This window comes from Bos indicus x Bos taurus, unplaced genomic scaffold, assembly GCF_003369695.1.
Source record: "Bos indicus x Bos taurus breed Angus x Brahman F1 hybrid unplaced genomic scaffold, Bos_hybrid_MaternalHap_v2.0 tig00001693_arrow_arrow_obj, whole genome shotgun sequence".
In the NCBI taxonomy this organism is placed as follows: domain Eukaryota; kingdom Metazoa; phylum Chordata; class Mammalia; order Artiodactyla; family Bovidae; genus Bos; species Bos indicus x Bos taurus.
In genome coordinates this window covers 6725-34582 of record NW_020867449.1, presented here as the reverse complement: position 1 = coordinate 34582, position 27858 = coordinate 6725, and the positions used below count along the sequence as shown (strand labels likewise).

General features: G+C 35.8%; 1 protein-coding gene across 1 annotated transcript; it reads right to left on the bottom strand.

The window, feature by feature from the left end:
* LOC113888773 (ephrin type-A receptor 3-like) lies at positions 1 to 27098 on the bottom strand (the record flags this gene model as incomplete). Its single annotated transcript, XM_027535774.1, has 6 exons — positions 26954 to 27098; positions 23979 to 24138; positions 13832 to 13934; positions 13066 to 13133; positions 6498 to 6623; positions 1 to 185 (listed from the first exon to the last, which is right to left on the bottom strand). Coding segments are annotated over exons 1-6 (753 nt in total), but the record flags the coding sequence as incomplete, so codon positions are not given.
* Between the last annotated feature and the right edge of the window lie 760 nt (positions 27099 to 27858).

Sequence of the window (27858 nt, the reverse complement as noted above, 5' to 3'; positions counted from 1 at the left end):
TTTTAGTAACAACTCCCTCAGTCGAATGATATTGGGATGGTCAAATTGTCCCATAATGCTTGCTTCGCCTAAGAAGTCTCTCCTCTGCTTTTCTGTGTAGCCCACTTTTAGGGTCTTGATGGCCACTGAAATCTCTTTTTTTGAAGGCAGTTTTAAACGGCCGCTGCACACCTCTCCAAATTCACCTGTTAGATTGCAGAAGAAAACAAGAAAAGGCAAGGAATGAAATTACAAAAATCATTACTAGAGAGCAGCTGTTTTCTCTCAACAATTCAATTCAAAATATTTACACCCTTTACCTGCAAGATGTACACTCATAGACCTCCAAATTATTTTGGAAGATGGTAATCTGAGACTCCCTAAAAACCCTAGTCCATCCACACCCTGGTGATAAGTGGACCTTGTGATAAGCTCCGTGTCTTCTGAAGTACTACATTGTGAACATGAAATATGAAAGGGTAAGAAGGAAGTTGAAAGCTGTGTCTATTAGACTTTCACTCCTTATTCTCATAGCCTCAAAATAATCAACAGAGCAGCACCAATATAATGAGTTGAGCACTTGATTAAATTTGAGATGTGTCTCATCATTTTGTTTTCACCAAGAGGACCAATTTAACTGCATATTTCTGCTTTCTGAAAACAGGAGCAACATAGGATGATATGGTTGGACGGCATCACCAACTCTACGGACATGAGTTTGAGAAACTCTGGGAGATAGTGAAGGACAGGGAAGCTGGCATACTGCATTCTGTGGTGTTGCAAAGAGTCAGAAATGTGTTAGTGACTGAACAGCAACAACAAGGCTGCCACAGTGATGGCCACTAAATAGTGTCAGATATAGAATGTATCTGGTTTATAAAAGAAATCCTAATGTTGTGTAACTAGATGGGTTTTGTACAACATTAAAAGTGATTTTTAATGTCAAATGAGATATTTTTCTGAAAAGGAAAATTACATGATCAATTTTTAGGCCTTCTGTGGAATGGAAAAACATTTTTGGTCCAACCCTCTTGCTGTGAGTTTTTGCACAAGCCCAAGGTGTCAAGAAGTGAGATGCTTCTTCTCTATTTTTCATCCAAGTAAATCCTTCTCTCCACAAAGAAGCAGGTTGTCCTATTGATTTACCAACCACATCCCTATAAATGACTTCCCCAGATTTGAATCTTGCTTGCAGGAATCCAGTCTTGCCAACTGTTTTCAAAACAATGACTTAGGCTGTAACTTGTTAAAGTCAGTTAATGTCCAAAAGCAGTTATTCATACGTTTATTTAATAAATACTCATCAATTGGCAGCAGTGTGACAGAAACTATGAAAACACATAGATATATGCTAATAAAGGCAGATCTAATTTCTTTCCCTCTCAAGAAAGCATAGAGAAGATAGCAGTATCTGTAGCTAGGGTGTTTTTTAGGATTATAGGGAGAGTTGGGGAAGAACTTGACAACATACAACAATCTTTTTTAAATCAAAAGAATTTTTAAATATGCTGTTATAGATGCATAAACATTAGGAGAAGTCAGGATGCAAAGTACATCACTAAAATTTGTAAGCAAGACTAAGAGTTTCTTTATGCAGGGTTATGAGAACATTGCCTAAGTCCCATGCACTCTTTGTAAACATTAATTTTGGATAAACCATACGGAGGCATTCATAATGAATTTTCACATTCTGAAATAAAGTTCTGTCATTATCATGTATGAATATGGTGTCACGGATCGTGTTTTAAATTTGGATATCATGGTTATTTATTTTAAATGACAAGACACTTACTTGATAGGACAGATAGTACAGAACTGTAACACAGACTATGCATTCTGAAGCCAGATTGTGTAGGGTCTAATTTGCATCTGTCACTTACTATCCATGTGATTTTGAGTGACTGTGATTCTATGTCTTTGTCTCTTTATCTGTAACATAGGGACAGCAATTCTTTTCTACTTCATAAAATTTTGGTACAGTTAAAGGAATTAAAATATGAAAACCACTTAGAAGAGAGACAGAAACATAATAAAGTGCCATCTGAGTGTTGTTTACTATTTCTTCTTTGAGTACAAACGTAGTATACGAAAGATGAATTATCTAGCTCTTAAGAGTTAGCTCTCTTAACACACAGTGAAGAATAAATATAAAAGTTCTTTTTGAAATGTCAAATTCTGTTACTGTAAGAAGAGATGGTTGTGATGATGATGGTGATAACACGTTTAATGTCCCATTGGACAAGTATCTGTAAAGAAAAGTATATTCTGAAAGTACCTCACTAGGAAAGTCAGAGGGGAAGACTTTGAATTTCAAGTGGCCCAATTAGTGTTTTTTCCCTTGTTCTCAATGGGAGAGCTGGACACGTGGACACTTTCTGGATTTCAAAATCCAGAAAGAGTTGTTTCAGTAGTGCTAGTATTTAAAAAAAATCATAAAATTTAGAAATGTGCTTACTTCACCTGATAAATACTAGAAACTGTGACAAATACAGTATACACATGTGTGTGTGTTAGTCACTCAAGTCATGTCCAGCTCTTTGCAACCCTATGGACTGTAGCTCACCAGGCTCTTCTGGACATATGGAATTCTCCAGGCAAGAATACTGGAGTGGGTTGGGTTCCCATTTCCTTCTCCAGGGGATCTTCCCAACCCAGGGATTGAACCCAGGTCTCCTGCATAGCAGGCAGATTCTCTACATTCTGAACCACCAGGAAAGCCCACACTAGACATAAAAATGTTAAATTTTAATCAGTTCTCTTTATAAGAACTGTTCCTAAAAGAACAGTGTTGGAAAAATCAACAAAGACTGGGCAAATGGAATGAATGCCTGATTTTTCCATCTAGTCAAGTTTTACATGATCTTATTCAATTAGATTTGCACCCATAAGGAAAAAAAAAGTAGATCATGTCATTTGTAAATAAAAACACAGCTACAAGAAGATTATTTGAGAAGATACTCTTGATTTTTAAAAAATATCAATTAAGTGCATCACTGTGTATTTGCTCTTTAAAATAAAATATGTTTTAAGAGAATGGGCAGACTGTATTTTGATTTAAGGTGCACAATGCACAATTGCTCAACATAAAATTTCTTATACTAATTTCATTTAAAACAGGAAAAAATGCACTTGTGTTTAAATAGAAAGACCCACGGCATTACCTCAAAACCCATTCTCCTTCCACTGTTTTAATAAAAACATAATAAAAATACATATTGAACAATGCTGTTATATAAGCTAAACACTATACATGAATTATCTCAGTTAATCCTCAAAAAAATTCTTAGAAGGCACTATTGTGATCAGTAGTGTCTAGCATAGACTTCAAAGGTGAAAAGTATAAGATTCAAGTTTTGGTTTCCCAATTAATTAATGTCTATGTGACCCTGGGCCATTCAAAATTTTAGCTTCTGTTTCCTCATCTGGTGAAATGGTAATAATAATACCTATTTAAAAGTCTGATAAAATTAAACCATGTGAATGCCTAACACAGTATAGGAATTACATATTTTAAACCTATAGAAAACTTTGGATTGAGGGATAAAATTAGGAATTCTAGTCATTATAAATTCCTCACTAAAAAAATTATACTACTTTGAAAAAATTAACTTATGCCTCAGTTTTAATTTTGTAATTTGCAATATGGTTATAATTCTTCTGGCTATTAAATGCATAAATGAGAGTTTCTATTAAATCTATTTTTGACCTAAAACTAGAATTTGTCCACATAGCCTTCCTGTATATTTAATTGACTATAAAAATTCTTTGATTGAATAATATATTCAGCTCTTTAACAGTGGAAGATAGCTGCTAATCCATCTAGAATGATTACTAATTTTGTGAACAGCATTATTTTAAAAATTTAGAAAGGTATAGAAAGTGGTTGAGTATAGATGAAAGGAGATTGGTCATAAGTGAATTGTGATGTAAGTTGTTGCAGAAATGGGTATGTGCAGGCTCATTATGGTGGGCTTCCCTGGTGGCTCAGACAATAAAGAGTCTGCCTGCAATGCAGAAGACCTGGGTTTGATCCCTGAGTAACCCCTGATCCCCTCCAGGGAAAGATCCCCTGGAGAAGGGAATGGCAACCCACTCCATTATTTTTGCCTGGAGAGTTCCATGGACAGAGGAGCCTGGTGAGCCTATAGTCCGTGGGGTCACAAAGAGTCAGAAAAGACTGAGTGACTAACGCTTTCACTTTCAGGTTCATTATACTATTACACAATTTCATCTATTTTTGTAGACATTTAAAATATTATGAAACAAAAATATTTTAAACATTATAGCTTTCAAAATCTTGGTTTCATATTCTATTTTGGTAATGACAAATCATTTAAAGCCTAATCAAGACAGACTAGAATTCAGAGTGTATATTATAAAGAAATCTTCCAGGAGAAGCATAATATACCTTGAAGATATATATATATTTGCAAACAAACCAGGCAGTTTTATAGCTCTTATGTGGCAAATAAGACTATTGGGTGCAAAATACTGAAAATGGGGTATATCTCTAATTTTTTGTAAATATGCTTGAAGAGAAATCAAAAAGGATCTTCTCTAATCTTTAATAAACATAAGGGATTATTAAGTGATTCAGTACAGATAGCCTTTCCCTTTATCTTATTGATCAGAGACCATTTTTAATGAGTATGTTTTATCTCACCCTACTGTGTTCTAGGTATCTGGCTTTGTCAATAATACCTGTATGTATATGGGCTTCCTTGGTGGCTCAGATGGTAAAGAATTTGCCTGCAATATGGGAGACCTGAGTTCGATCTCTGGGTCAAGAAGATCCCCAGGAGAAGGGAATGACAACCCACTCCAGTATTCATGCCTGGAGAATTCCATGGATGGAAGATCCTGATGGGCTACAATCCATAGGGTTGGAAAGAGTCGGACACGGCTGAGTGACTAACACAGGCACACACTGTGTTCTAGATATCTGACTTTGTCAATAACATCTGTATATATAAGTTTTTGTTAATGCAGAAGGCCCCAAATCTCGAGGTTGCAATATGTCTGGCCTTATGGACATTGGCTGACCATGAGTAGGTTTTCCTTCTCTCATTACATTCTCCAGCTGAGGGTGCTTCATATGCTATTGCAGCTTCCATGCTGGAGAACAGTGCACTCTTGTGGGGCAACATTAAAACCAGCATGACAAAACCCCTCTGCACTATGGAGCAGTTGAAGAAGCAGAACTATACAAATGAAAGAGAGTAATAAATATGTATCTGGATTAACTTTAGCTGGATTAACATAGATGTACAGTGAGTATGTATGTTCTTAAGTCTTAGATTGTGAAAAAAGGAGTACTTACTCTTGTTTTCTTTTATGAACTGATGGTTTCATACTACCCACACATGTGAATTTTAGGAGTATATAACATTAAAAAAAAATAGAAGAGAGATTTACTAAACTGTTTATTTAGATAATATGTGAATCTCTCAGATTATCTTGCTTGAATAATAAATACTATTTGAATTCTAAATATTTCTTCAGTGCAGAGAAAAAGAAACAGAGAAAATTATATTTAGTTCTGTGTAAAAAAGCATCAGTCATATATAGTACTTGCAGAAAATGCGATCTGATATGGTATGCATAATTCAGAGAATTCATTTTTCAGTCTTTCATTCTATCTCCCACATCAACATAACTAGTTTGTTTTTAAAGCAATATTGAAGAAAGAGGTGATGTGTGTAATTATTGTACAGTGTTGTTTATTTTTCTTTTGAGTTAGTAGTTTTATTCAAATAGACACTGCATATACTACAAATGCCATATATTTCTATATAACTGTACAAAACATTGTTATTTTTATAAATATATATAGTATTTGAAAATATGAAGCTGCAATTAATAATCACTCCATAGGTGTTAATGAATTTATGATTGAGCAAATTAATAATTAGAACAAAAATATATCTATATGAAAACAAACTTCAACACAAATAATTTAAGACTATATAGTGTTACAGGCAGGTATTAAAATGGAGCACTTAATATTATTTAAACTATTCTGTCAATACAGTTTTGATGGAATTTATATAAAATACATCATTTTAAAATTTTATTTTGTGTTGCCTAATTCCAAAGAAGAATCAAGAATTACTTTTTTTCCTACAAATCAAAATTTTCACTTAGTAGGCTAATTTAAAGAAAGACACACTTTTATCCCATGATTCGCATTTAGCCAAATAGACTTTGTGACACATGATCAGCATAGCCATGGGGAGACTGAGCTGCTGTGGCTGCCGCCTCTGAAACTCAATAAATAAAAAACTGGCCGTAACTTGTAAGTCTGTAAGTCTGGTGCCTTTGAAATCATTACATTCATTAAATACTCCTGCATTTATTTATTGCTTGCCTTTCATCATGAAATCAGAAAATGTCCCTTTTCAAAGCAATATGCATGAACCTGAGAGTGTGAGCAATCAATCTCAGGCAGCATTCTTATGCATAGCTGTAAAGTTGTAATTAACATATTAGGTTGACATTGGGATTACTGTGGTGCTTACCTGCTCCAACAACTTTGTCAATGGATATGTTGGTGGCATCCAATTCCTTAGCAAACTCATGAACTGCTTGGGTAGGGTCCTCATATGTGTGTGGGTCAACATAAGTCCTGAGACCTGGAAGTTTTACTGTTTAAAGAAAGGAAGAAAGGCATTACTGTAGCTAGATGTATAAAACCTTTACTGAGAAAGTTTTATGATAACATTATTAGTTTAAAAAAATTCCCATGACATTAAACTGCATCAACCTTTGGTTTATTCACAGAAATTATCAGACAGAAAAGTTAGAGTAAATAAGTTGAACAATTTAAGAAAAAAATTTCCTTGTAATGAAACAGAGAGAGGAGTTCTGTCTTTAAAATCAGTAGAAGGAAAATGGGAGAAGGCAATGGCAACCCACTCCAGTACTCTTGCCTGGAAAATCCCATGGGCAGAGAAGCCTGGTGGGCTGCAGTCCATGGGGTCGCTAAGAGTCGGACACGACTGAGCGACTTCACTTTTGTCACTTTCATGCACTGGAGAAGGAAATGGCAACCTGCTCCAGTGTTCTTGCCTGGAGATCCCATGGATGGGGGAGCCTTGGTGGGCTGCCATCTATGGGGTCGCACAGAGTCGGACACGACTGAGCGACTTAGCAGCAGCAGCAGTAGCAGCAGAAGGAAAATGAGGGGGTTCTTAAGAATAGAAGAATGGTTCAGAATTGAGTCTGCCCAGCAATGACTACCTGTAACAGAGTGAGTGAATGCCTTTCACACTATCACACATGTGTGATTCAACAAAATGAAATAACCAAATATTTATTATAGTGTCACATGTGACAATAAAGGAAAGTTTGTGAATACTTTCACAAGGTGGGATAGCTGCTGTAATTATAGATAAATTAATTAGAGGATATAAAACAACATGTTTTTTTGTCTGACACTGTTCTGCTTTTATTAACAATCATTCAAAAATAATCCACTTCAATTATAGATCTAAATTAAACTGTAAGTATGTGTATATATGGGCTTCTTGGTGGTTCAACGGTAAAGAATCCACTTGCCAATGCAGGAGACACAGGAGATCATAGGTTTAATCACTGAGTGGAGAAGATCCCTGGAAGAAGAAATGTCAGCCCACTCTAGTACTCTTGCCTGGAAAATCCCATGGATGGAGGAGCCTCGTAGGCTGCAGTCCATGGGGTCGGGAAGAGTCGGACACGACTGAGGCGACTTCACTTTCACTTTTCACTTTCATGCACTGGAGAAGGAATGGCAACCCACTCCAGTGTTCTTGCCTGGAGAATCCCAGGGACGGGGGAGCCTGGTGGGCTGCCGTCTAATGGGGTCTCACAGAGTTGGACACGACTGAAGCGGACTTAGCAGCAGCAGCAACTGAAATCTTACTGTGTGGAGCTTTCAACATGTGTCCATGCTAAGTCACTTCAGTTGTGTCTGATTCTTTGTGACCCTATGGATCGTAGCCCAGCTGGCTCCTCTATCCATGGGGTTCTCCAAGCAAGAACACTGGAGTGGGTTGCCACACCTCTCAAGGGGATCTTCCTGACCCAGGAATTAAACCCACATCTCTGCTACTGCTACTGCTGCTAAGTCGCTTCAGTCGTGTCCAACTCTGTGTGCGACCCCATAGACAGCAGCCCACCAGGCTCCCCTGTCCCTGGGATTCTCCAGGCAAGAACACTGGAGTGGGTTGCCATTTCCTTCTCCAATGCATGAAGGTGAAAAGTGAAAGTGAAGTCGTTCAGTCCTGTCTGACTCTGAGTGACCCAATGGACTGCAGCCTACCGGGCTCCTCCGTCCATGGGATTTTCCAGGCAAGAGTACTGGAATGGGGTGCCATCTCCTTCTCCCACCCACATCTCTAAAGTTTCCTTAATTTGCAGGCGGATTCTTTACCACTACGGTCACCTGGGAAGGTGACCACCCAGCTTTTCAATATAGTTAAAGGCAATACAATTATTATCTATAAGTTTAATAATGGTGCCGAAGAGCTAAATTCCCAACATAAATCATACTTATAGCTTATCAAATATAAACTTTCTCATAGTTTATTTAATCATTCTGAAGGTAGAAAATATTCACAATGTTCCAAATTAAAATTGCACAGACAAAAGATATAGGGGAATCATTTTTAATTTGATTTAATTTTAATGAAATTTCTATCATTTAGAAAAATAATTCACATTAGAAACAAGTTGGAATGTTCAAGAAACTTTCTCTGAAAACTTTCTCTAAAAAGGAAACCTAAAATCTATTAAAGTACATAACACTAATGCTTTAACATTAAATAATAATAGAATAAACTCCCACACTTTATGAACCAATATAACTGATTTTGATTTTAATGTTAGTAACATTAGTAAAATTATTTTAGCTAGGAAAGTGGACACCTAATAGTGATATATTTTTTTCTTATCACACTATATTATTGAAGGATTTTTTTAACATCCTAAATTAGCAAATAAAATCAGACATTGTCTTTTCTGATACCACTTTTTAATAGAAAAATCTTAATGGCAAAATCACACCTGAACATTCTGGAATTTCTGAAGGTGTCTTTGAGTCAGTTTGGTAGTTCACATGAAACAGGTGTAGGGACTGTCATGAGAGCAATTGTTCCAGAGAGCCTTCAGCACAATGGCCATTCAGCCAATGAGTCCAGGATTCAGAATTTAGATTAAGAAATGGTTAGTTTGCTAATCTACAGGATGACTCTGTGAATGCCATGTTACATCACATAATAATTTATGTTCCTGGGAAACCTCCATAGACGTTTTGAGTAAAGAGCCGCTTCTTCAGAAGCTGTTGAGGCAGCAGAACAGGTATGAAAGGTGAGGGAGCACATGGAGAATTGAGGAGAAAATGGGTTAGTGACTCTCCTTCCTCTGCCTGGTGTTGACCCCAACACTGGAAAAAGGCAACCACTCTCCATCCAAGGGCAGAGTGTTGATAATTGAGGTGACACTCATAGCTTAGGGAATCAACATTCACAAAAAGGAGAAGTAGTAAGTTTTTTGCCCTTGCTCTGGGCAAACTGTGAGTGGAGTTGCTTTGAAGTAAGAACTCTACTTTTCTGCAGTACAAAGAACGTACTAGGCATAAGAGGAGGAAAGCTCTGAAAAATATGCTTTTCAAGTGCCTAGCATTGACTGCCTGTGATTGTAGCTATTGCCCAGGAAAGACAGAGCCTATTGCCATTATTAATAGCTTCATGTTAAGAAGGTTATTCACAAATAGAAATATCCTTTGGTTTCCTGGAGACAGAATTTGAGCTCAAAAATGCCCATTTCTTTGGAGCTCACACATCAGCTTGCATGCTTCTGCTGTTATTATAAGCATTATTGCTTCATATAAAAATAGTCACTCTTTAGTACAGTGGTCTACTATTATTTATTATTACACTAGAACTATTTCTATATTATCAATACTAAAACATTTTACTGTAAAACAAGCAAACAGATTTTCTTGCTTTGGGGTAAGGAAAACAGTAAAAGTAACCAAAGATTTAGTAAAAGATGTCAAGAAATGAAGTCTTCTTAGAACCTTTCTGTATAGTCATTTTGGTTACATTTTAAAGACACATCAAATGGAGGCTAGAATATGTGACCATCCCGTTTTGATTTTCCCGCTAGTCATTTCAAGTTTGGGGACTAGTAAAGTAAGAAAATCTGGCATTCCTTTTCAAGAGAAATGGTAGCATTTTTTAAAATTACATGAAAAATATTTTCTTTCTAGTAAACAGTTACAAATATTCCACTTTGCCGAATTTAAGGAAATCAACTTGGGTGATATTTACTGGCAAAATATGGATATGGGGCTAAGGGATACAAATTGCTGCATATAAATTAGGTAAGCAACAAAAATATATTGTTTAGCATAGAAGTTATAGCCATTTACTCATAGTAACTTTTAATGGCATATGATCTGCAAAAATCCTGAATAACTATGCTGTACATGTGAAACTAATATTGTAAATCAACTATACGTAAATTTAAAGAAGGAATTACAAAGAAGATTTTAAAATGAGTTGTTAGGAAGGATGTCTCAAACATTTTAAATAAGCACCAGCTTTAAACAGTCTTGAAAGTGTGCTTTAGAGTTACCATTCCATTCCTGTCAACCCTAGAGAGTATCCATATTACTAAATAATCTAAAAATTAAATAGTCATTCCTGTATAAAATCAATCAAATTCTTCATGATTGATTAAAATCAAGTAATGGCTTTTCTATCCACATGACATTTAGAGAAACAAAACAAATATAAACACATATACACACATCTCCAAGAAAAATGGCCTGTTCACCGTGGGAGCTCTGGCTGCTGATTTTTAACTGCCATCCCCAGAGGTTCCAGGAATCAGGTGATTCAGGATGCAAGCGCATAATCCCTTCACACCAATAATTAAGGGCAACACACAGAGTAACTGGGCTGTGTCAAGAAAACCAGATAATAAACACATGCACACGTGTTAAGCTGCACTACTTTACAGCTCGTTCTGTGCAAACACAGTAATTTACATTTCCATTTTACCAGCATGAGTTGCCCTAAGGATAGCAAAAAAGTAAAAAGGCCCAGGCAGAGAGGGCAAGGGGACAGGATCTTAGGAGGTGAAACACATTTCTTTCCTTTTGAAGCAATATTATAGGATTTGTAACAAGGCTGGAGGGAATGGTTCATAGCTAGAGCTTTTCAAAGTAATACCAAATAAATGGTTGAAATAAACCAGCTGTAGCATTAAGACACAGAAAGTTTATGACAGGCATATAAGGTACTTTATGTCCTTAAAGCTAGGGTAAAACACATTTCGTTTTTGTTTGGCTATCATAAGTATATTGTGTTTGAAGAAAATTAAAGCTTCAGCAAACTCCACCATAAAAACAAACAGCTAAAGCAGATTGGAGTCATAGAGGAACCTGCTTAAAATTGGTGCACAGAAATTTATCAATGCTTCAAGTTTATGAGATTTATAATTCCTATATAAAGAACCAAATCAGTACGGCCTGCTCTAAAGACAGTATTTACATCCATTGTCCAACTCAGATTAAGATGAACTTAATCCACAGGAATGCAACTGTTTTGACTAATTTATGCACAGTGAATGTGATGCAGTGTTTTGTGGGATCATGAAGGAAAAGCTAGATAAATATCCTGTAACTTGTTCATGCACTCTTTTAAAACTTTTGAGTTGCAAACCTAACTACTCCGGATTGAGATATTGATATTATATTATTGATATTGGTTTTTCTGTGAATTATTCTATAATGAGATGGAAAAGTCAAACAATGCTCTCTGTGAACTCTGCCTTTCTGTCTATCCTACTTTAACTTACATTTTGGAAAACACTTTTTTTTTTTTAATCTACTATATGCTTCCTGCATGGTAACAACAGGTCATCAAGTTTTTACTGCAAAGTTACAGCCTTTAGATGGAAGTTCAATGACTAATAGGAAGTATCATGTTGAACTGAAAGCATTTATAGAAGGCAACTGCTGCTGCTGCTAAGTCGCTTCAGTCGTGTCCGACCCTGTGCGACCCCATAGACGGCAGCCCACCAGGCTCCCCCGTCCCTGGGATTCTCCAGGCAAGAACACTGGAGTGGGTTGCCATTTCCTTCTTCAATGCATGAAAGTGAAAAGTGAAAGTGAAGTCACTCAGTCGTGTCCAACTCTTAGCGACCTCATGGACTGCAGCCTACCAGGCTCCTTTGTCCATGGGATTTTCTAGGCAAGAGTACTGGAGTGGGTTGCCATTGCCTTCTCCAATAGAAGGCAACAGTGAATGTCAAAGAAAGTAATGCTTACAAGACTACATTAGTTACACTGAGATTATTGGAGAACATATAAGAATGAGTATAATCTTTGTACTAATTTCCAGGAGGACGTGCCACTGATTAGTAATCGCCACAATAAACTGAGCCATAGTTTGGAAAAGCAAAACACTTGGAATGATTTGTTTCGCCAGAAGGAAAAAAAAAAGTCTTTTTATTAGCTATAAATACTTTGTTTCTTAAAAGAGTATTTCTTTTAAAGAATATTAAAAATAGACTAAATTGTTTGATATTAAAATAAGAAGGGAAAGCATTGACTTCCTTATCAATTGGATATATCATGTAACTCCAAAGTAAAGTTTATTCTAAAGGCTTTCTCCTGGTTGGTTGACAAAATGGAGTCAGGCATTTCACATAAAAAAAGGTTGTTTATATTTACTTGGCAGTTAAGAAAGGAAAAAAGATTCCTATTTAGATTTCAGCAAATAACTAGGAATAAGGAAATTGAAGATACGCTTTGCCTTTCAGCCATGCAGAGCTGACTATAGTTATGTACTTCCCATCATGAGCATTATTTGAATATAAACCACCAGTTGCCCTTCATGTTAGTTTAAGTATGCTGCAATACAGACACGTAAAAATTACTTAATGCAGAGCCGTGGATTCCTTTCTCCATTTGAAATAAATGGAACTTGCTCAACCTTCTGAATTCTCTTTGTCAGGGGGAAGTTATCCAGTTTTAAGTCAACAACTGCTAAAAGTGAAATGGTAAAACCAAGACACCAAACATGTTTAGAAACTTACAGTGTCCATTCCCAAAATGAAGTCTTTTTTCATCTGCACCATGTTTCGACTTATGATAGCCACAGAACCTAGAGGTGAATCAAAGGAAGAGAACACAGAAAATAAATATACTGAAAACAATGATCTATGTTCAGAATGTGCAAAGCACACACAAAAAAGCATTTTCTATGAACAATTAAATGCTTTAGTGAAAGTTTAATGACTTCATATTTTCTAAATCCTCTAGAGAAAGCTTCTTTCTCTGGGATCCTGGAAAGCTGCCTAATGAGGAGATATGGAGAGTAGCTTCCCCACTGTGCAGACTCCTTCAGTTCAGGTTTTATAACGGCCCTAGCACGTGTTTATAGTACTTTTTTAAAAACAACTGCTGTTCGAATGAATGGAGGGTAAAGTTTCCATTGTTAGTGATTAGTGCTGTGCAGCGTAGCCAGTGTTCTGGGTGAGGAAGTGTCAGGGAAATCTGGGGTGTATTTGATGAGAGAAGCGATAATTGGAAAAAGAAAGTAAAAACTGAGTGAGGTCAGAAGAGAGAAGAGAAACGGTATGTTTTGGAGAGTGGGGCACGAGATTAAGGAAAAAAAGAAACTCGAAACTAAAGGTGGAGAATCAAAAGAAAGGGAGAAAAAAGAAAGATCTAGAATACAAGTGGAGACATTCTTATTCGTTAAAATAACTTATTGACTAAACTCTTCAGAGTTTAGTGGCAATTGAGGGGAACAAGCAATGCAGTAATGAAAGTAAGTTGTAAAACAGACTGTGAACGCACCTCCCAATCAAAACATAGGTGACGACTGTGAGGAGGATAATTGCTACCGCCGCTGAAATGGCAATCATTACCACTTGGCTATTTTCACCAGAGATGGAGAAAGCTGTGAGGTTGGAGAGAAAACAATAAGAAAAAACTAGGCATTGACAGAGCATAACTAAACTTTACCTGAAAAAGTTGATAAATTAAGTCATATTTTTTCTGCTTTTACCTAAAAGATGGCTTGCTGTCTAATACAACATAAAAAGAATTCTTCATTTAGTGTAAAATGATAGACATTTTGTATAGTTTTACTTGAAGTTTCTGATTAATAAGAATAAATACTCTGTTTTCATGGTATGAAATGCTCACTAGTTGAGCATCTACTGCACGAAACATGCTGAACTGGTTTTCTTTATACTCATTGGCAAGAGGCTCATCAGATAAATAGAAATCATCAGAGAAATACAGGGGATAGTTCAAGTTTCCCAGAATGAAATACAAAAACTTTCTCATTAGTTTGCTTAGTCTCTAACGTCTGTATTTATTTAAAAGATGGTATAATACCTGTCCTATGGACCTCAACACATCTCACCAACAAATTGTTCCTGTCCCTGTATTTCCTACCTTAGTAAATGGCCCATCACTCACTCACTCACCAATACCAGGTATTAGCAAATATTCTCCAGGAGCCAAATCTGGCCTGCCATCAATTTTTGTATAGCTCAGAAACTCAGAACAACTTATATTTTTTAATGGTTGTAACAAATCAAGAGAAGATTTTGTGATATGAGAAAATTATATAAAATTCAAACTTTGGTGTCCATAAATAAAATTGCATTGGAGCATAGCCACATTCATTTATTTGTTCATTGTCTATGGCAGCTTTTATACTAAAATTAGTGAAGTTGTATAGGAGCAACAGAAACTGTATGTACACTAAGCATAAAATATTTATTTTCTAGCCCCTTACAGAAAATGTTTACTGACCCTTGACTAAACCCAATGCTTCTCTAACTTTGTTATTCATTTGCTATTGTGTCCAACTCTTTGTGACCCCATGGACTGCAGCACACCAGACTTCTCTGTCCTTCATTATCTCCCAGGGTTTGCTCTCTAACTTATTCACATAAATCACTTGAGGATCTTTTGAAGAAAGCAGTTTCAGGCGGTCTGGAGTGGGGACTGAAACTGTGCATATCTTATGAGCTCCCAGTAATGCTGATGCTGCTGATTTTAGACCACAGCATTTTAAGTAACAAAGATGTAGGCCATAAATATAAAGTCACCTGTCTTCTCCCTCTCCTGATTATTCTGCATCCAATTAATCATGAAATTCTTTTAAATATTTTAGTTTCTGTCTTCATTTCTCTTCTGGATAACAATAAAAAAATTCCCAACTGATCTCTATTTGCAGGCCTTGCCTATCTTAGCTGGCCACCGGAGTATTCCTGCTAAATCATGAGTTTGATTATGTCATTCTCATGTATAAAAGTTTTGCAGGGCTCTTTGTCACTTTCTGGATAAAATGTGTGTATTCCATTTAGGATCTGTTCTCTGTCTAAATCTCTAGCCTCATCTGCTAACAAAATCCATAAACATTCTAATCTCTATACTTTCTAAAATATGCACACTTCCTGGAACATTCCCTCTCATAGACTCATACTTTAACATTTATTGTTTTTATATTCATAAATGCTGATTAAACAAATAAATGAGTTGGATATCAAAAGAAGAGCTTAGAAGAGGCGGTTAAGTTATATTATCACCGCTTCAGAAACCAAGGTCACATCTTGAGCCTGATGAAAATCTAAGGCTGGAAGATTTTCTCCAAAATACTTCAATTTAGGGAATAGTTGAATGATGCAAATTAAAAAAAAATAACATGGCAGATAGACTATTAGAAGTTTTCTAAACATCTGAAAAAAAAAAGAACTGAGTGTGGTAGGATGGTATACTCATAATATAAACTGTTGCAAGCACTTTATTCTTTACAACCAGAAAACTATTGTTTATACTTCCATGGCAGTCGTGGGAGTGCCTGCTAGGATCTCTCTACTGCCAAGCCTGCAGTGGGCAGACAGCCTCCAGCTGCTGCGCCTTCAGTATCCACTGCAGTCACACTCTCCTCAATGACTAACCATGGCAAGGGGACTGGAGCCAGGCTACTTGTGCCCCATGCACGACTCCTGCAAAGGGTGATCTTCATTCTGGGGCTCACCATTAGCTTGGTGAGACTCTCGGAGCTGCGTTGCTTTCTGAGGCTCATTATTCTGAACTCGGCTTTCTTTCTGTCTTCATAGATGGCTGACCTACATCTCAGTCTGAGGCTCTGCTTGGCCATATCCGCTCCTCCTGTTTTATTTTTTATCTGTTTCCCTTCCCTTCCCTCCCCAAAGCTCTTGTAATTCTACCTTAGTATCTGCTTTCCAGAAAACCTGAACTGATGCATCCCTATCCGTTGGCTATACATCATGAGTCATTTGTAAAATAACTTAACCTTGTAATTCAATAATGTTCCATGAACATATAATAATCACTTTATCTCATGCTTTGGTAAATTTTATCCAGTTTATAAAATAAAGGTCAGAGAAGCTAGGAGACTAAACATGACAGAAAAAAAGAATTTTCTTTTCATCAAAGACAGGATTAAACTTGACCCCTCTACAATTCCCTCTAGTTCTCAATATAGATAAATTCCAGAGACTATCTAAAAACACATGACCAAATCAAATTATTTTTGTGCTGGAAATTGGCAAACATTTGAAAGAATAATATTGATTAAATGTGTGTGATAGAGTTGTCTAATAGTTTTATGTGGCATACTGTCAACAATCTATATCTATTATAATTCTTAGAAATTTAGTTTGACTCTGTTTCCCACAGCAAACTGCTTCCCCTGTGTCTAGTCTCTTCCCATTTTTGTCCATCCTACACACGCTGTCCACTGTCTTTCCCTAAGGAAGACTGGTGAGGAGTACATTCTCAAGAGCAGAATGCCCGGCTTTGTACCAATTTGCTATGTGATGTAATATGATTGTTGTAAGGATTAAAGGAGTTAATACAAGTTAAATACTAGAACAGTGCTAAACGCATAATAAGGATTTAATAAATCTATTTTTGTTATTTCCTTTTCCTTGTGAAGAACCGGAAAAAGTACTCCATGTCTTACAAAATTACATACGACAGTCTAATTTTGATATACAAAGTTCTTTATATAATGGTTCCACTCTACTTTTATCAGGCGTTCTTAATAACCCCTAAAAATAGGGTCCAAGAGATAAAGTTGCTGCATACGCATTCATTAGAAACAATGAAAAGGCAGTATGAAGCATTTAGCAGTGCTGACTGAATTGTCCCCAGGCCAATCTTCTTGAATAGTAATATCCAATAAGCTCTTCCAATGCCAAAACTCAGCTTTATCCCATATATGTTTGTTCCACAAATTCCTTGGATGTTCAAATTACATACTATACATTTAAACAGGACACACACAGTGCCTGCTATACTACTATACCAGGTGATATTTTAAGTACTTTATAAACATCAATTAACTTAATCAATATAAAAACCATATGGAGTCACGATAGTGATCTTTCCCAGTTTTCAGATAGGGAAACTAAGACATTGGAGACTGAAGTGGTGTGTCACGGTCATCCTAATGGGTGTCAGTTTACGCCAGGGTCCCTTTCTTAAGCCTACACTGCGCCTTCCTTTTGTAGTCACAAAGCACACACTCCAGATTCAGTTTCTGCCCACAGGGTTTCTAAAATATTAGACTGTCAGTTTTCTCAAACATGCCACACTGTTCCATGTCTGGACGTCTTGCTTTGGTGGATGCCATCTTTGTTCTATGAAAGTCCTTTTACTCATATATACTCTATAAGTTTTCTGGGGACTTAGCATAACTTTCTTTCTTTCTTTTCCTTTTTAATGTGCAATAGCAGCACTGGATCAGTACTCCAAAATCTGGAGACTCTAGGCTCATTGACTTTACTTACTAGCTCTGCAATCTCAGGAAGGGAAAAAAAAAAAAAAAAAGAACTCTGTGTCCTAGACCACAGATAAAAATAAATAATAGTATCTGAATAGCTTACTGAATGGGATCAGATTACATGTTTATGAGAATACCTTACATACTGTCACAAAAATACATGGGTTCTAGAATCAGACCCATAATTTACCAATTGAGCAACTTTAGAAAACTTACTTAACTTCTCTAAGCCTCAGTTTCCTCTTCTATAAAATGATGATAATAAATGTAAAGCACTGACACATAGATAATGTGTGTTAGTCGCTCAGTCATGTCTGACTTTGTGACCCCATGGACTACAGCCATCCAGGCTCCTTCATTTGTGGAATTCTCCAGGCAAGAATACTGGAGTGGGGTAGCTATTCCCTTCTCTAAGGATCTTCCCAACCCAGGGATTGAACCAGGGTCTGCCACATTGCAGGCAGATTCTTTGACCTGATAGTAAGAAACTTTAAATCACTTAGGAAAATATATGGTTATGGTAAACCAAGATCAAAAAATACTAACTAAATTCCAGATAAAAGTAAACTATGTTCTACTAAGAAATATTTATATGTCTTATGAGTAAAACTTTATAATTAAAAAAATAAAAACTAGAATAATCAATATACTGTTAATTCCAAGCAGGAGGTTTCTTATATCTTCTAAATATCAATCTGTAATAAATAAGAAAAATCCTTAGAGTTCTTATGAAGATATCATTTTGATTTAAAAAATGAAGTGAGAGTTTTCATTTTTTTTCTTTTTTTCCCTAAGAAAAAAGGTAATGTTTAAACCTATATTTACTTATTTTTAAACTCTGGAAGAAATCTATAGTAAAATACTAAGAGTGAATGGATTAAAAAAAAATCAAACTGTGCAATTGAAAGATTTTTATAAATGGAGGAGGGTATTAAAAAAGGTTCTCTTTCTCTCTATCTTCTTTTCATCTGATCTATCAATCAATGGAAATATAGCAAATATAAAACTTGTTTGCAAAAGTCCTAAGAATCTCATTTTTAAATGGGATGTTTCTTAAACCTCAGACACTGATGCCTCATTAGAAGATCATGCATAACATGACCACAGCTCTATCTGTGGTAAATTTGGAATCACATTACAATTGTAGAATTTGTGGTTGGTTTTGCAAATTTACTTATCAGACAGGGTTAACTGCTAATTAAGAATGTGTGAGGTTAGACTGGTGTTCCAAACTACGCATTAATATAATACATATTTATCTAATGGTGTTCTGCACCTCCTGCTCCTCAATATGCCTAGTTTGTAACACACTATATAATAAATATTTGATTTTTATAGTTCTGTGATTTGTGATCTCTCTTGTTAAAGCAACTATTCATTTTGGTGTTGTTAATGCCAATAACTATTTAAAAGTTTGAAAAAATTCCATCTACAATCATTTCAAAATGAGGAACTTTCTTTGTGGCACTTAAAATTTATAAAAAGACTTAGAACTGAAAATTTTAAATTGCAATTGTAATTTATTATTGCGGCATCTAAAATTTTAAATTTGTTTTAAACCTCTTCACAGAGATTTGGACTTCCACGGTATTTTGCATCCTTGTTTTTATGTCCTCAAAGGGTGATTTCTCCGTGTTCATTCCATCACAGGAAGATTAGGTGAGGTCTAACATACAGACTCCATATCTGAGACTTGAATCCTCTTTGCCATCCAAGGGGGATTGGTTCCAGGACCTTCTATAGATACCAAAATTTAAGGATGCTAAAGTCCCTTTTATAAATTGGTGTAGTATTTACATATAACTTAAACACATCCTGCCTTATACATTGAAGCATCTCTAGATTACTAATAATATATAATAAAAATTAATGCAATGTAACTAGTTGCTGGATTGCCATAAATTAAATTTGTGCTTTTTGGAATTTTCTGGAATTGTTTTGTACATATATATGTGTATATATATATATATATGTATATGTATATATAAAAATTTTATTGAAGTACAGTCTAGTGGATTTACAATGCTGTATTAATTAATTTCTGCTGTACAACAAAGTGACAGTTATACATATATATTCTTTTTCAAATTCTTTCCTATTCTATTCCACTATGGTTTTATCACAGGATATTAAATATTGCTGCTGTTATTGTTCAGTTGCTCAGTCTTGTCCAATTTTTTGTGACCCCATGAACTGCAGCAGGCCAGGCTTCCCTGTCCTTCACCATTCCCGGAGCTTGCTCAAGCTCATGTCCACTGCGTTGCTGATGTCATCCAACCATCTCATCCTTTGTCATCCCCCCATCTCATCCTTTATCATCCCCTTCTCCTTGTGCCTTCAATCTTTCCCAGAATCAGGGTCTTTTTCAATGAGTTGGTTCTTCCCATAAGCTGGCCAAAGTGTTGGAGTTCAGCTTCAGCATCAGTCCTTCTAATGAATATTTAGGGTTGAATTCCTTTAGGGTTGACTGGTTTGATCTCCTTGCAGTCCATGAGACTCTCAAGAGTCTTTTCCAATACCACAGTTCAAAGGCATCAATTCTTTGGCACTCAGCCTTTTTTATTGTCCCACTCTCACATACATACGTGACTACTGGAAAAACCATAGCTTTGACTATATGGAACTTAGTAGGCAAAGTAATGTCTCTGCTTTTTAATTCACTGTCTAGGTTTCTCATTGCTTTTCTTCCAAAGAGCATCTTTAATTTCATGGTTGCAGTCACTGTCCACAGTGATTTTGGAAACCAAGAAAATAAAGTCTGTCTCTGCTTCCAGTTTTTCCCCGTCTATTTGCCATGAAGTAATGGGACCAGATGCCATGATCTTCTTTTTTTAAATGCTGAGTTTAAGCCAGCATTTTACTTTCTTGTTCATCTTCAGCAAGAGGCTCTTTAATTCCTCTTTGCTTTCTGCCATAAGGGTGGTGTCATTTGCATATCTGAGGTTATTGATATTTCTCCCTTCAACCTTTATTCCAGTTGTTCATTTAGGAAGGCTTTCTTATCTCTCCTTGCTCTTCTCTCAAACTCTGCATTCAAATGGATATATCTTTCCTTTTCTCCTTTGCCTTTAGCGTCTCGTCTTTTCTCAGTTATTTGTAAGTCCTCCTGAGACAACCACTGTATCTTTTTGCATTTTTTTTCTTGGGGATGGGGATGGCCTCCTGTACAATGTCACAAACCTCAGCGCATAGTTCTTCAGGCACTGTGTCTATCAGACCTAATCCCCTGATTCAAATTGTCACTTCCACTATATAATCATAAGGGATTTGATTTCATTTATACCTGAATGGTGTTATCTGCATATCTGAGGTTACTGATATTTCTCCCGGCAATCTTGATTCCAGCTTGTTTTTTTTTTGGGCTCCAAAATCACTGCAGATGGTGATTGCAGCCATGAAATTAAAAGACGCTTACTCCTTGGAAGAAAAGTTATGACCAACTTAGCATATTCAAAAGCAGAGACATTACTTTGCCAACAAAGGTCCATCTAGTCAAGGCTATGGTTTTTCCTGTGGTCGTGTATGGAGAGAGTTGGACTGTAAAGAGGGCTGAGTGCTGAAGAATTGATGCTTTTGAACTGTGGTGTTGGAGAAGACTCTTGAGAGTCCTTTTGACTGCAAGGAGATACAACCAGTCCATTCTGAAGGAGATCAGCCCTGGGATTTCTTTGGAAGGACTGATGCTAAAGCTGAAAGTCCAGTACTTTGGCCACCTCATGCAAAGAGTTGACTCATTGGAAAAGACTCTGATGCTGGGAGGGATTGGGGGCAGGAGGAGAAGGGGACAACAGAGGATGAGATGGCTGGATGGCATCACCGACTCAATGGACGTGAGTCTGAGTGAACTCCGGGAGTTGGTGATGGACAGGGAGGCCTGGCGTGCTGCGATTCATGGGGTTGCAAAGAGTTGGACACGACTGAGCGACTGAACTGAACTGAACTGATACCTGAATGGCCTATTGGTTTTCCCTATGTTCTTCAATTTAAGTCTGAATTTTGCAACTAGGAGTTCATGATCTGAGCCACAGTCAGCTCCTGGTCTTGTTTTTGCTGATTGTACAGAGGTTTCCCATTTTTGGCTGCATAGACTATAAACAATCTGATTTCAGTATTGACCATCTGGTGATATCCATGTGTACAGTCATCTCTTGTGTTTTTGGAAGAGGGTTTGCTATGACCAGTGTATTTTCTTGGCAAAACTCTGCCTTTGTCCTGCTTCGTTTTGTACTCCAAGGCCAAACTTGCCTGTTACTCCAGATATCCCTTGACTTTCTACTTTTTTACATTTTTGATTCAAGGTTTTTTGGATCTGTGAATGTGGAACCCATAGATCTTGAGGGCCAACTGTGTAGATTTATGTTTTTGAGGATGGAAGCACCCTTTTGAGCAGAGGAATTGTCATATTTCAGCTGTGAGCTCGTAAATTCTAACACTAGGTTCTCATACCTTGCAGAAGGTAGAGCTAGCATTTCTAATTGTCTGACAAAAAATGTGTGATAAAATATTTATTTTATCATGTTAATTTAAACAGCTTTTATAATTTTTGTTAATCTTGACTATTTCTATGAAACATGAAATTTGGGCATGAAATTCTACCATACCAATAACAATGTAATTTTGTATCATGAATCAAATATTTATAAAATAGGAAATATAGATACGGAGAGAAAAGGCACCTTGAAACTGTCAAAAGAGATTACTGGGTTTCATTTCAATTGTATGCTGGGCATTGTCAGACTCTCCCTTGATTATCTGTTTCTAAAGAGTGTTCATCTTTGTCTTTGAGCCTGTTTTACAACTGTGAAGTTAGTTCTAAGTAAAAAACTAAGAATAGTTATATACAGTATATAATTTTTCTCATTACAATTAGAATGATTCATTAACTAGAGATATGACTTTTATGTTAGAAAAGATGACCTCAATCATTATAGTTATTGTCCTACAGTATATTAATCAGATTTGGATTAACCAATTTATGTAAGTTTTCCTGATGGTCTACACTCATACACACAAACAGACACAAACATACAAATATGTATGTGTATGTATATATGTATTTGTTCTTCATGCTGCTGCTGCTACCGAGTCGCTTCAGTCGTGTCCGACTCTGTGCGACCCCATAGACGGCATCCCACAAGGCTCCCCAGTCCCTGGGATTCTCCTGGCAAGAACACTGGAGTGGGTTGCCAGTTCCTTCTCCAATGCACGAAAGTGAAAAGCGAAAGTGAAGTCGCTCAGTCGTGTCCGACCCTTAGCAACCCCATGGACTGCAGCCTTCCAGGCTCCTCCATCCATGGGGTTTTCTAGACAAGAGTACTGGAGTGGGGTGCCATTGCCTTCTCCATATTTCCCTTTAAATCTGTTTAATTTGTTACTAGCTTCTTAATTAATAAGATAAATGAAATCTTTAATCTGTGTTTATTTTAATTAATATTGTAGCCATGATTTTATCTTTTTAAAATTATATTTTAGTTGAGGTTTTTTTCTAATATGAACCAAATGCATTTGAAGAAAAGCAGAGTGCTATTGGGAAAATGTTTGCCAATTTTATAAATTTAGAGTCAGACACACAGGAATATCCAAATTACTTGTGAATGTGAATGAGGTGATGAATGAAGTTTAGATATCCTTAATCTCCAAATGATACTAGATCCATGAGAATTAAAACAATATTAAGTTCCTCATGGATCATCAAGTTTCTTTCTTTATAGTTCATTGAACCATGCAATGAACCTGGAATATCTGAATTAAGAGGTACTTTAATATTCAAGTTAACTTTAATATTAAAGTTAAAATATTGCCGTGAACATTGTAATGTTCCTCAAAGACATTTATGACAAATAGAAGATTAGAAGCATTCCAGGCATTAGAATATGTTCCATTTGTAAAAGAGAAAAAAAAAAAGATATACACTTACACAAGCACAAGTATACATATACAATGCTATACAAAATTATTAAATGTTCCCCAAGAAATAGTGAGGGACAGGGGAGCCTGGATGCGGCAGTCCGTGGGGTAGCAAAGAGTCAGACACGACTGAACGACTGAACGACAACAAGAAGCAATATACTCTCAATGTATCACATATTTAACTAAAACTGATTGTGAGAATGAATTATCAGACATCTTTGCAACAGCCTTTCCCTCATACACTGTATTGAAGAAAATACGTACAGTCTGGACTGGTTTCAAACTCAAACTTGCGACTGTTGGTCCCATATCCAGCTGCGGTCCGGGCTCGGATTTGGAATACATATGTAGTACCAGGCTTGAGGCTACTGATGGTAACATTAGTGCCTCGTGCCCTGAGAATCGTATAACTTGTTTCTTGTTCCTGCTTTGAGGTAAGAAAAATCATGTTAAAACCGAATCTTCCTAGTCATGTCAGATGGTAAAAAGCTGAACCCCTCTAAACCAGTTCTTTTAGATTTAACACAGCTCATATGATGGATAAGATATGACAATTGTTTAACTCTCTGAATGTAATAGAGGCATTTTTAAGCTAGAAATATTTATAGAATGTCCCATCTTGGATAAAATAATCTGTTCCCTGCAAATAATGCAGAAATAATTAGTCTTCATTTTTGCCAGTTAATGAATATGTGGATGAAAATAAGTTACCTTCAAAGCCAAAGCTGAATGAAAGCTTCAGTCTAATTTTAAGAATAAACTTTCAAAGAGGAAAATATCCCTTGAATTAAGCTTAACAGGCATCTCAGAAATATTTCTATTAACTGTAAACTATTAAATTTTAAAAGGTCCAAGTTTTATGCACAATTCTACATTAATAACTTCCTTAGTATCAACTATATTTGCAATGTGTTTAATCTAAGTCACTGTGGTTTAGTAGAGATGAAAATCTTCAGATAAATGTCTAGAAATATTTCCCCAAAGAATTCACATTGTACATTGGGAGGTTCACATTGTACATGAATTATAAAGGCTTTTTGTGTCAAGCCTTGTTTATAAAAATTGACTTTACATAGAATTGTGTTTTTCCTTTAACATACATTAGTATATAAGTACCTAAGTTCAAGTAATGGTGGAATGTCCCTGGTACCTGGGATGGGCCTGGAATAGGAGATATAGAACAATGCATATCCTCAACCCAAACTAAATAGAATATTACAGAAAAAAAAGTCATGCATTACATATACTTTTTAGCTAAAGATGCTGGTTATGTATCAGATAGCATTTGAGTTAGTATATTAAATAATGAAGAAGGCTGAATGTATTTACTTTACAGAAATCATTATTTTATGTGTTAAAAAATTTATTAAGCATATATCTACATGGTTGTATTCATCATCATTAATGAACTAAATAGTCAAGACCTTGACTAGTCAAGTCTAGTCAAAGTTAGATCTTTTAGGGCTTAAATCTTAGTGAAACATTAAAAATATTTCTAAGTATCATACATATTTGGAAAAAAATTTTAATTTCAAAATTTATGAATATTTGCTATAAATATTTGTATAAAGTAATTTAAAATAATATTATACATAAGTATACATTGACTTTAAAATGCTTAGACAATAAAAATAGATTCAGTCACTTTTTCCTATGCTAGTTAATATTGTTTCAAAATATTGTTTTATGCTTTCTTTGAAATAAGTTCGGAAAATGATTTATGTTTGTAAAAGATATGAATGTAGGTTAGTAGTATGTTTGAATCAGCTCTACAGAAAAGTTGGGTGTTCCCTGGTTCTGCTATCCAGTCTGAACTGAGGTGCATCATTAATTACCTTTTTATTGTGTTGTATCATCTATAAAACATGGATTCTTATATTTGCTATCCTGTCACATTTTTAAAAATAGAAGATTATGATCAAATGGGTATTTGACAGTACCACAGTGGATCACTGAAAGCTAGGAGGTAATTTATTCATACTATGATTTTGGCACAATGAGGTTTATTAGGTCTCACTTTCTCTCAGTCAAAGAGACATATCCTTTTCCCTATAGGGGGCAGTATGAAAAAAATGGCATCATACTTGTTAAATACTTTAATTTCAAAAAACAGCATAACCACATAGTGCAGAGAAATGCTTATACATTACATATTTTTTGCATAACTGACCATACCACTAATTCTCACATCTCTTAATGATCCATTTTCATTTAGAAGAAGATATGCAACACAGGGGAAAACATATTACATGAGGAGTGATGACTGTCAGAATTCAAAACAGAGAACCAATGTTTATTAGCAATGAGGCTATGAGAAATTCAAATGTCACTGACTCTGTTTTTGTAATTGTAAAAGAACCTATTTACTTACTCTCATCAGATTATCAAACAACTCAAAATAATGTATGTAGACATGTTCTGTAAATAGAAGCTATCAATACACAATTCATTTTAAAATACTTTGTAAACTGCAGCAGATAAATGAATATGTTATGTTCATATTAGTAGCTATGAAACCACCCAGCTCTATTGATAAGGTTTGAATACATCTTGTTTTCAAACCTCACCATAATTTATAACCAGGGAGAAATAAGTGGTACCTAGAGTGATGAAATATCATGGCCTGAATTATACTTACAAATAATTATGTACTTATTTTTTACAATTGTATTACCAAACACAATTTTATAATGTGAGGCACACATACTCCCATCTTCTAATCTCCTTGTACAAAGTAAAGAAAGCTTTCATCATCAGCTCAATAATATAATGGTTTTGTTACCAGTTCAACATTCATATCAGTATTAAATAAAATTCATGTGAATGTGAAGATCAGGAAATGATGCTTAATGCAATGAACTTAGGAATGAACTTAGGAATGAACTTAATGCAATGAACTTAGGAACTTCATCAGTAGATGAAGGAATTGCTATATAATGGTTGTTTAGAACAAGGGTCTCCTGTAGAAGACACAAATGTCATCTCTAATATCATAACTAGATGGCTTACATTCAATGGTAACATCTTTGCTATGGCTTATTGCTGTAGAATGGGGGATATTCAATACAATAATTTCTAAACCCTCCTCTACCTATAAATCAAAGGTAGCACATGACCAGAGTTCTAAATAGAGCATTTTCACAAGCTAGCAGTGTCATTCGTTTCTTTGCAAGAGTATACTCATGAGAAAATAACCTCTTTCCTGACACAATTCAACTCTTTTAACATTATCTCCCCACCTTTTCATAGTATTTGACCTCATAGTCCAATATGATCCCATTAGGGTGTTCAGGTTCTTGCCAGGATAAAGAAATGCTGTTTCTGGATGTCCGGTCTTTCTTAATCGTCATGACAGGTGATGGAGCTGTAAAGAGAGGATGGGAGGGTATGATGGGAGAAGGAAAATTAATTGGATTGGGAAGGGCAGTAAAGAAGAGCAGAGAGGGAAGGGGACAAGCAAATGGAGCCTATCATTGTTCTAATCTTGGCAAGAAAGCACTATTTCCATTTCAAAGGCTCTTGAGGATTAATCTGGCCCCATATCAAGCCTCAGCAGCTGGATTATAGCCCTGGTACATAGAGGCCTGTGGAAATGAGCTGAGATTTTCAGCTGCTGGTGGACTAGTGGCAAGTGAGCAGATGTTTTCAATCTGCTACTATAATGTAAGCAATGAAATATATTTGATATATTAAAAAAGAAAAAAAATATTAGGACTACCTATTTGTTATAATGTTGCAAAGTTATGAATGCCAGAGTCTTCAGCTCATTGATAACATTTTCATATGCAACTCTGTAAGAGGACTGGAATCCATTATGCACAAGGAGTCCCATGGTATCCATAGGTAATAATAATATTTAGTGTATTGTAAAATAGATAGGATTTAGGACATAGTAAAATAGATCTTGACTTCTGACAAAAAAGCTCTCATGAATAAAAATATATATACCAGGAAACAAGAATCTCTACTTTTACATTTCCATTTCTTAAAAAAGTATATTTAATAAGAAGTACTGAGGAAGCGGGTGCTCTTCGTGTCACAATTCTCTAGATATATTTTGAGGCTCTTATTGGGTGGTGACTCTTTGTTATGTTTTTCCTATGCATTATCAAAAATATAAATATGAATAAAAAACATCTGTCTG